The sequence below is a fragment of the Saimiri boliviensis genome, chromosome 16 (assembly GCF_048565385.1).
Source record: "Saimiri boliviensis isolate mSaiBol1 chromosome 16, mSaiBol1.pri, whole genome shotgun sequence".
Taxonomy (NCBI): domain Eukaryota; kingdom Metazoa; phylum Chordata; class Mammalia; order Primates; family Cebidae; genus Saimiri; species Saimiri boliviensis.
Genome location: NC_133464.1, coordinates 10,953,767 through 10,963,645, shown reverse-complemented (window position 1 = coordinate 10,963,645; position 9,879 = coordinate 10,953,767). Strand labels below are relative to the sequence as shown.

At 41.2% G+C, this 9,879-nt stretch overlaps 1 protein-coding gene across 1 annotated transcript in view; it reads right to left on the bottom strand.

Annotated features, from left to right (window-relative positions):
• The window catches only part of CCDC168 (coiled-coil domain containing 168), a 30,661-nt gene extending 20,782 nt beyond the window's left edge, over nucleotides 1-9,879 (bottom strand). The window contains exons 1-2 of the mRNA XM_074387345.1: nucleotides 8,185-9,879; nucleotides 7,909-7,951 (exon numbers count right to left, since the gene is read on the bottom strand). Of these exons, the coding sequence (XP_074243446.1) occupies nucleotides 7,909-7,951; nucleotides 8,185-8,428 (287 nt within the window). The 5' untranslated portion in view covers nucleotides 8,429-9,879. The remainder of the gene's footprint in view (nucleotides 1-7,908; nucleotides 7,952-8,184) is intronic.

The following is a 9,879-nucleotide window of genomic DNA, read 5'->3' as shown; positions in this document are numbered from 1 at the left end:
TAAGATCAAACACTATTCTGGATGTCTCTCTGAGGTGTTTTGGATGAGATTAACATTTATATCAGTGAACTATGAGAAAAACAGATTGTTCTTCCTAATGTGGGTGGGCATGACCCAATTAGTTAAAGGCCTGGATAGAACAAAGACTGACACCTCAAGCCCCTGACATACTCCAACACGAGGAAATTCTGCCAGCAGACAGCCTTTTGACTTAATCTGCAGATTTTAGATTTGCCAGTCACCATAATTGCGAGACAATTCTTCAAAATAAATGTCTTACTCTCTCTATGTATGTATGTGTGTGTATATATATATATATACACACATATTTCTACTGGTTCTGTTTCTCTGGAGAACCCTGACAAGACACCTGGAAACTTATTTGAGCATATTCTTTGGTCCCATCCAAGCCCTGTGGAATCTGAAGTTTTGGAAGTGGGGTCCAGAAATCTGAGCGTTAATAAGCTCTCCAGCTGATTCTGATATGTGATGAATTTCGATAGTCACTGTTTGATGGATCAGCCTAAAATCAAAAACTGAAATGTACATAAACGAGGTCAGATAATTCTAGTAGCTTTTTGTTTGGGGAGCACAGATTATCTCATACTTTACTGTAAGTGTGACTTTATTTTTAAATAACTCAATCAAAGTGGTGAAGGCAGTATATGAAATCTATCATGATCTACCCAACTGCGAAAATTATTTGTGCTAAATGATTACTTAGAGAACTGATAAATAAAAATGAAATGCTAAGTCCCACAGTTGACTGAATGGACCTCCACTTGGCCAAGGAGACCCCAAGGAAACCTTAAAAAATGAATTCCTGACCATGATGGGATGGGAGGTTGAACGGCCCTTATTCTGCCACCTTCCTCCCTCAGTATCATTAGGCTTTCTTTCCTAAGGGTAAACAGAGCCGCCCTTTGGAAAGCCTTGCTCCACCCTTGATATCAACCAATGATCTGATGCTGCCTCTCACTTTCACTTTCAATAAAACAACCAGCTAGCATTCCTTCCTGAGAAGAGACCCCCAACCACAGAGTGGTTCTGGCCAGTCTAGGGAGGATGTGCAGTGGGGCTTTTCATGTCCCCTGCTTCACATTTTGATGTCAGAGGGCCAAAAACTCCACCCTCAGACAATGCCAAAGCTGCCATTTTTTGAACATGAGTTCCATGGAGAGAAATGAAGCTCAGTTGCTCATGTGGACATTTCTCCTTTCATAAATATTCATGACTCTTCTTCCTCCTATGGACTATGAGTATTAGCCACCTCATTCAGCAGGATTTCCTGTCTTATTCTTTATGCCCTCCAATGACCTGTTTCTGGCTTCTGACAGGAGACTATGCTTCCCAGTCTGTCAGAAAGGATACCCTGCAGGCTGCAACCCTTTATGAACACCATCATTCTTTCCAGAAGTATGAATACCATCATTCTTCAGTTGATACAATGAAATCTCATTAATCTGGATTTGGATAATTAAAATTTGGGGTATTTTAGGCCAGATTAATGATTACGTTTTTTCACACATAACACAAAAATATTAGGTAAATATTTAAAATATGTTAGTTTTCAAGTTCTCTCCATTTTTAGAGCACTTATTAACCTCTAATATATAGGCTATTTTATGGGCTGAATGGTGTTTCTCTAAGATTCATATGTGGAAGTTCTAACCCCAGTAACTCAAAATGTGACCATATTTGTAGACGTGGCCTTTAAATAGATTATTAAAGTTAAATGAGGTCATATGGGTGGGCCTTAATCCATATTTGGAGATAAGGCCATCAAAAGGTGATTAATTTAACTGATGTGTTTATTTGGAGTAGAGCTCTAATCCAGTATGAGTGGTGCCCTTGTAAGAAGAGGAAATTTGGACACAGAGACACCAGGGACACGCACATACAGAGAAAAGAGCATGTGATGCACATGTATATTTATTGCAGCACTATTTACAACAGCAAAGACTTAGAACCAACGCAAATGCCCATCAATGATAGACTGGGTAAAGAAAATGTGGTACATATACACCATGGGATACTATGCAACCATAAAAAAATGAGTTCATGTCCTTTGCAGGGTCATGGATGAAGCTGGAAGTCATCATTCTCAGCAAACTAACACAGGAACTGAAAACCAAACACTTCATGTTCTCACTCATAAGCGGGAGTTGAAAAATGAGAACACATGGACACAGGGAAGGGAACATCACACACTGGGGCCTGTTGGGAGGTGGGGACTAGGGGAGGGAGAGCCTTAGAACAAATACCTAATGCATGCGGGGCTTAAAATCTAGATGATGGGTTGATAGGTACAGCAAACCGCCATGGCACATGTATACCTCTGTAACAAACCTGCACATTCTGCACATGTATCCAGGAACTTAAAAGTCAAATTAAAAAAAAGAAGAGAAAAGACCATGTGAGGACACAGCAAGAAAGTGGCCGTCTGCAAGTCAAGGAGAGACACCTCAGGAGAAACAGAGCCTTTCAGCCTCCAGAACCATGAGAAAACACATTTCTGTTTTTTAATGCCACCTAATTTGTGGTGCTTTGTTAATAGCAGCCCCAGCAATCTAATATAGGCTGTATACACATCTTTGTTATCTACCCATTACTTTTAGTGTGTGATCTTTGGTAGTAAGGCCTGTTCTTCAACTAAGACATGATGTCTACTCTCCAACACCTATTCTACCTCAGATTATTAAGCACAGTAGCACATAGTAATCCCATTTCTAAGTGATTAGTTTAGGAATGGGCATGATCGAATCCTAACATAAGAAAATGCTGAAGCAGACCGGGTGGGGTGGCTCATGCCTGTAATCCCAGGACTTTGGGAGGCCGAAGCAAGTGGGTCACTTGATGTCAGGAGTTTGAAACCAGCCTAGCCAACATGGTGAAACCCCAACTCTACTAAAAATACAAAACTTAGCCGGGCATGGTGGCACGCACCTGTAGTCCCAGCTCAGGCAGTCCTGTAATCCCAACTCCGGAGGCAGAGGCTGAGGCAGGAGAGTCACTTGAACCCAGGAGGTGGAGGTTGCAGTGAGCTGAGGTTGCGCCATTGCACTCCAGCCTGGGCAACAGAACGAGACTCCATATCCAAAAAAAAAAAAAAAAAAAAATCCCTGAAGCAAACCATTTCCCCAAATCTAAAAATCCAGTGTAAGATCAGCAGTTTGCCTTGGTCACTGAGACTATGCCTGGTCTGCACAGTTCTCTCTAGTTTCTCATGTCACCTCCTGGCATATCATTTATTTATTCTGTTGTCGTTTATTGTCTGACCCTCTCTCACCCTCACACAATGTTTTGTTTACTGCTGAGTCTCAAGGGCCTGCAGCGCTGCCTGACACAGAGCAGGCAATCAGCAAGTATTTGCCAAATGGCCATCTCCACCTCCAGGCTTCTGATTACTAACAACAAACTGACCCAGCTCTCCTCAATTTCAATGAGGAGAAAAAAAATCCCTCATGTACAAACCACTCATAGATGTGGCTGATTTTAGCGAAGACTTGGAGGCAGAAGCAGGATAGGGTTGATTACAGCCATGCAAAGGGCTCCCATTTAAACATTAGGTATGTCTCCCCATTTGCGAAATGTCCTTTGGTCCCTCCCGACCAAGGAATCTTAACTGGCTTTTGAGATTAAAAAAAATAAATAAATAACAATACACTCCCCAGTCTCCTAGGAAAAGAGGGACAGTTCTAGAGCCATGGTAACCAGTACCAGAACTGGTTGTCAATCAGCCAATGGCAATCCTGTAGTCACAGCAACAAATAAACACCAGGTCTGCTTTTATACTGTTTATGATAACTCTTCAGGAAATGCACTTCTGAAACCAACAAGTCAGTGACAAGTTTAGGCTTCGAAAGTCAGGTAGTTGCTGGCAGACTCTCACTAAAGCATACACCTATGGGTAAGGCCAAACCTAAAACAAACCATTCCCCCAAATCTGATAGAAGGCCAGCCATTTGCTTTGCTTGCTGAGACTATGCCTAGCCAGCTCGGCTCCCCGGATTTCAGAACTGAGTGGTGGTCTCATCCTTTACGCCACTCAGTCCGGAGCCTCACGCCACTACACTGGCACCTCCCTCTGTTCTGCTCTCTTCTTCCCTTTAGCTACCCCTTTCTCCTTTGTCCCATTTCATAAGCAAGATAAAATCCATCTCTAATGTAGTACACTTTAGCTATTCTGATGCTTAGGCTTCGGCCAATATAGCCTTCTATTTCAAAATAATGTATTTAGATGTTGCCCCACTGTTTCCAACAGCAAAGACATGGAACCAACCCAAATGTCCATTAATGATAGACTGGATAAAGAAAATGTGGTACATATACACCATGGAGTACTATGCAGCTATAAAGAGGAATGAGTTCATGTCCTTTGCAGGGACATGGATGAAGCTGGAAGCCATTATCCTCAGCAAACTAACAAAGGAACAGAAAACCAAACTCCGCATGTTCTCACTCATAGGTGGGAGCTGAACAATGAGAACACATGGGCACAGGGAGGGGAACATCACACACCAGGGCCTGCTGGGGGGTGCTGGATGAGGGGAGGGGACTTAGAGGATAGGTCAATAGGTGCAGCAAACCACCACGCCACACGTACACCTATGTAACAAACCTACATGTTCTTCACAGGTATCCTGGGTTTCTTTTTAGAATAAATTTTTAAAAAATTAAATGCAATAACATTATTTGAAGGTGTCAATGGTAGAAAAACAAAAGATGCTGTTCCCAAAATAGTTCTTTTCCCCTCCAAAAATTCATATTATTTCTTTTTTTCTCTCTCTCTCTCTCCCTCTCTCTCTCTCCGTTTTGAGCCGGAGGAGTCTTGCTCTGTCACCCAGGCTGGAGTGCAATGGCAGGATCTCGTCTCACTGCAGCCTCCACCTCCTGGGTTCAAAGCATTCCCAGCCTCCTGAGTAGCTGTGATTACAGGCGCATGCCACCACACCTGGCTAATCTTTGTATTTTTAGTAGAGATGAGGTTTCAGCATGTTGACCAGGCTGGTCTTGAACTACTGACCTCAAGTGATCCGCCCACCTCAGCCTCGAAAAGTGCTGAGATTACAGGTGTGAGCCACCATGTTGCACATAGTATTTCAACTAATCTTCATGATATTCCTAAGAAGTAATTATTCCAATTCTTAGTTTGAAAATTAAAAAAAAAAAAAAAAAAAAAAGGAGGTATAGTGAGTTTAAGTCATTAGCCTGAGGCCATGCCATCATTAAGAGGCAGAGCTACAGGGCCAGGCGCAGTGGCTCACACTTGTAATCCAAGCACTCTGGGAGGCTGAGGCGGGCGGATCACCCAAGGTCAGGAGTTCGAGACCAGCCTGGCTAACATGGTGAAACCCTGTCTCTACTAAAAAAAAACAAAAATTAGCCAGGTCTGATGGTGGGTGCCTGTAATACCAGGTAGCATGGAGGCTGAGGCAGGAGAATCGCTTGAGTCCGGGAGGCAGAGGTTGCAGTGAGCCAAGAACACGCTATTGGACTCCAGCCTTGGCAACAAGAGCAAAACTCTGTCTCAAAAAATAAATAAATAAATAAAGAGGAAGAACAATGATATAAAGCTAGACCTGTTTTAAATTCAAATATTGTGTTTTTTCATCATAATATGCTGGTGCCACAGGAGCCACGTCTTTTCTCTAATCCTTTTTCTTCAACACCACCCCAAACGTCCTCAATTAATTTCCCTTAATGCCCCCTAGAAAGGTGCTACCCAAGGATTAACTCCTGTCTAGGCAGGATGGGAATAACAGGATACAGGGATGGAAAATCTTTAATGTGTCCTTTCTGGAGGACACTTTGAAAAAAGTTCTGTCTCTCTCTCTCTCTCTCTCTCTCTTTTTTTTTTTTTTTTTTTTTTTTTGAGACAGAGTTTTGCTATTGTTGCCAAGGCTGGCATGCAATGACATGATCTTAGTTCACTGCAACATTTGCCTCCCAGATTCAAGTGATTCCTCTGCCTTAGCCTCCATAGTAGCTATTACAGGCACCCATCATCATGCCCACTAATTTTTTATATTACTAGTAGAGATGGGCTTCCACCATGCTGGCCAGGCTGGTCTCGAACTCCTGACCTCAGAAAGGACAGGAGTTTCTTCAGATTCTGAAGCCGAAAATCCTTTTTTCCTCCATTTCTTCTTGTGAATTCCTCTTGCCTGTTAATGCTCTGGTTTTGAATTACATGTGAACATTAGCCCAAAAAGGAAACAGGTCACCACATGCACCTAACCCCTGTAATATCTCAAATGCTGACTCTTGGTCTGTCCAGTTGGACTTAACTCTGTCTGCACTACCGACTTGCTGTAGCTTGTGCTGGCATTCCTGTTCCCAACCAGGCCTGACAAGGGTTCTACCTACTCACACCTCTGGACATGGTTACAGCTTCCCTGAGAACTAGAGTTCCTAGTTCCGAATACAAAAATATCATAACCAGATTAAATGAATAAAGCCCTTTTATACCTGACAAATGAGAGAAATTAGATGAAGATCAAGTAATCCTCTGATTCACACAGAGACCAGTCACACAAGTGACTAGTGACCTAACTGAAACACAAAACTGTGCCACTCTTATGTGTAACCACTGCTAAGGGTTATTATCTGCAGAACCGAATCCAGACTTTTACACATGGTGTAGAAAGCCCTCCACAACCTGACTCCTACCTACTTCTTCACATTCATCTTCCACTACTTCCTAATTCAACTTCAACATTCCAGCAACTCTGAAATAATAGTAATTTCTTGCACATTGCTGCTGTGTCTGCTCATGTCCTGGAATGTCTTTCTTATCCTCCTAAATATGTCTCCTTTTCGTCCTAATGTTCATTCATCCTTTAAAATTCAGCTCCAGCATAACATTCTTCGTGAAGCCGTTCCCAACACCCTAGGCTGACTTAGGTACCTAGCTCCTAAATGTTCTAATATTTCTGTCTCTATGTCACCATATCGCAAGGCAATTATCCTTTATGTACACATCTCCACAAGAATATAAGCTCCTTGAGAACAGAGACTATCTTATGGTTTGAAGCTCAGTGTCGGTGTCCACTAGCTAGTAGATATCTAATAACTGTTGAATGGATTTCAATTAAAACAACTGAAATATTTATAGCAACTAGAGTAGGGATTATGTCAGTATTTAATCCCTTGCACTGAGAGAACTTTCCAATTCTGATAAATTCTGATTTTACAGGCTGGGCGCAGTGGCTCAAGCCTGTAATCCCAGCACTTTGGGAGGCCGAGGCGGGTGGATCACGAGGTCAAGAGATCGAGACCATCCTGGTCAACATGGTGAAACCCCGTCTCTACTAAAAATACAAAAAAATTAGCTGGGCGTGGTGGCGCGTGCCTGTAATCCCAGCTACTCAGGAGGCTGAGGCAGGAGAATTGCCTGAGCCCAGGAGGCGGAGGTTGCGGTGAGCTGAGATCGCGCCATTGCACTCCAGCCTGGGTAACAAGAGCAAAACTCCGTCTCAAAAAAAAAAAAAAAATTCTGATTTTACAAACTCCTTTCATGTCGCTCATGCAGCACCTAGCTCAGTGTTTGTTTGGTCCACAGTAAGTGCTAAAAAAATGTCTTTTCAATTGAATTGTAAGAATGGATGTGGTGGAGAGAGAGTTAGAGTAAGAAAGCAAGTCACTGATCCTCTTCAAGCCTTATTTTCCTCATCTGTAAAGCAATAATAATACTATCTACCTTGGAGGATAATTTCAATAATACACAAAAAGCCCTTAACACAGCTTGGAGCATAGCAACCATTTAAAGTAAATGTTAGACTGAATCACAATGTTGAACAGCTAGGAGAACCCTTCTCTGAAAATCAGAAGTAAAGGCAATTTTGAATAGAACACAACCAACCTATTTCATTTAGCTTCAAAATATATATGTAATATATCACATACCTTTCTTCTGAAGATGAGGTAATAACTGACCAATTCTCTGGAGCTGAATAGGAATAAAAAAGTGACAGTATCAATGAAAAAAGCTCAGGTTAAACAAGTTTTATATTAAAATATGAAGTTGTATAATATTTACCAAATGTCATGCTCTTCAGGCAACAGTCTTCCCTCTATTTTAATGGAAAAAATTGTTAGAGAAGTAATGCTGGTATCAAAGTTCACAAATTTTATAAATTATTCTTATGTGTGATTTTGAAAAACAGGGAAAGGGAAATCAACCATTTGTTCTTACCTCCTGGACATCTGAACTACCCTTTTCAGGAAGTGTGGGATTCTTCCAAAAGTATGCACAAGTTTTCATGAATATTATCTCAAAAATAATTCCTAGGAAAATTATAAAGAAAATTGCCATCCAATCATTTTGAATAATCCAGGACTCTAGAAAGTCCCATAATGTAAAAAATGTATTATCTTCCAGCTCACCCGCTACCCCTTTTTTAAAGGAATAATATTGCTTTGACATTTTAATGTAATATGTGAAAGAGACTGGTGTCTCATTCAGAAGTCCTTGATTTCAGAGGCCCTGAAATATAGAAAGTTGGTATGCCCAACTCATAACCATGTGTAAATTCAGCCAGTGCTGCTTGGGGTCTTATCAAGGGCAGCAGTGATTGCTCTGGGCCTAAGTTAAGTGAGGTACGTGTCATAGTGGGTATTTAACTGAGCTCATATCAACTTACTTTAGCAATAATGGAAGTTCATAGGTAAGAAATGTACAGTGCTATGAGTAGTTTTTTACTAAAATTCAAAAAATTATATTCTCTTAACTTCATAGAAAGCAACATAATTCTATCATGGATTGCCACTGTCTTATTATAAATATAAAATAAATTTGAATTGGTGGAAAGGATTTGATATAACCATTTCTACTAACACCAGCAATGGTGTATTTTATGCTTCTCTGTGGTCAGGAAAATATAGTCCTTTCTTGAATGAATATAGATAAGGTTGACAGATTTAGCAAATAAAAACATTAGATGCCCAATTTAATTTGAATTTCAGAGAAATGTCAAGTAATTTTTTTTAGTCTAAGTATGTCTCATTGCGACTATGGAGAATGTATGATGACTTGTCTTTTATGGGCCTGATTTTTTTCTTAAAATAGAACACATTTCATATTTCTTTTTGCTAGCAGGGGTCTGTTGGCACCATTCCCCTTCAGCAATCTATTGATATGCTGAAAGCTAACATGTCTTTGGAATAACCTCCTGGTGAATTTCCTTTTCACTCTGTCTACAGTGATTCCAAGGAGCTGCTTGTGAAGTGCTTTCTGATGTCAGAATTAAGGGTGGGGCAGAGGCAGATGTCAGTACAGTACTGCTCACTCTCTGTCAAAGTCTAGTGGGGAGGCCTGGAAGCTTGCTGAGCAAATACAATTTTAATCACAAGAAGACAGGATAGTCTAGACTAGTTATGAAAATGTTAACACTACCTTGGGTTTAGAGTCCTCGTCCTTTGAAGGTGTAATTAGTTAATACTTCCTTTGCAGATGTAATTCATTAGTGCTTCACTTTTTTTTGGTTTTGTTTTTAGTACTTCACTTATCCAAGGTACGTTGAGCAAAGAAGTAGTATTCATTACACCGAAGGAAACAGTTCAGGCCCCTTTTGTCATATCAATTTAAATAAGTGCAACAAAGATTTACAAATTCAGGTGCGTGAAGCGGCTCATGCCTGTAATCCTAGCACTTTGGGAAGCTGAGGTAGGTGGATAGCTTGAGCCCAGGAGTTTGAGACCAATACTAGGCAACATAAGTGGACCCCTGTCTTTACCAAAAATTTAAAAATTAGCCAGGCGTGGTGGTGTGCATCTCTAGTTAGTCTCAGCTACTCGGGAGGCTGAGATGGGAGGACTGCCTGAGCCTGGGATGTGAAGGCTGCAGTGAGCCATGATCCCGCCACTGCACTCCCATGA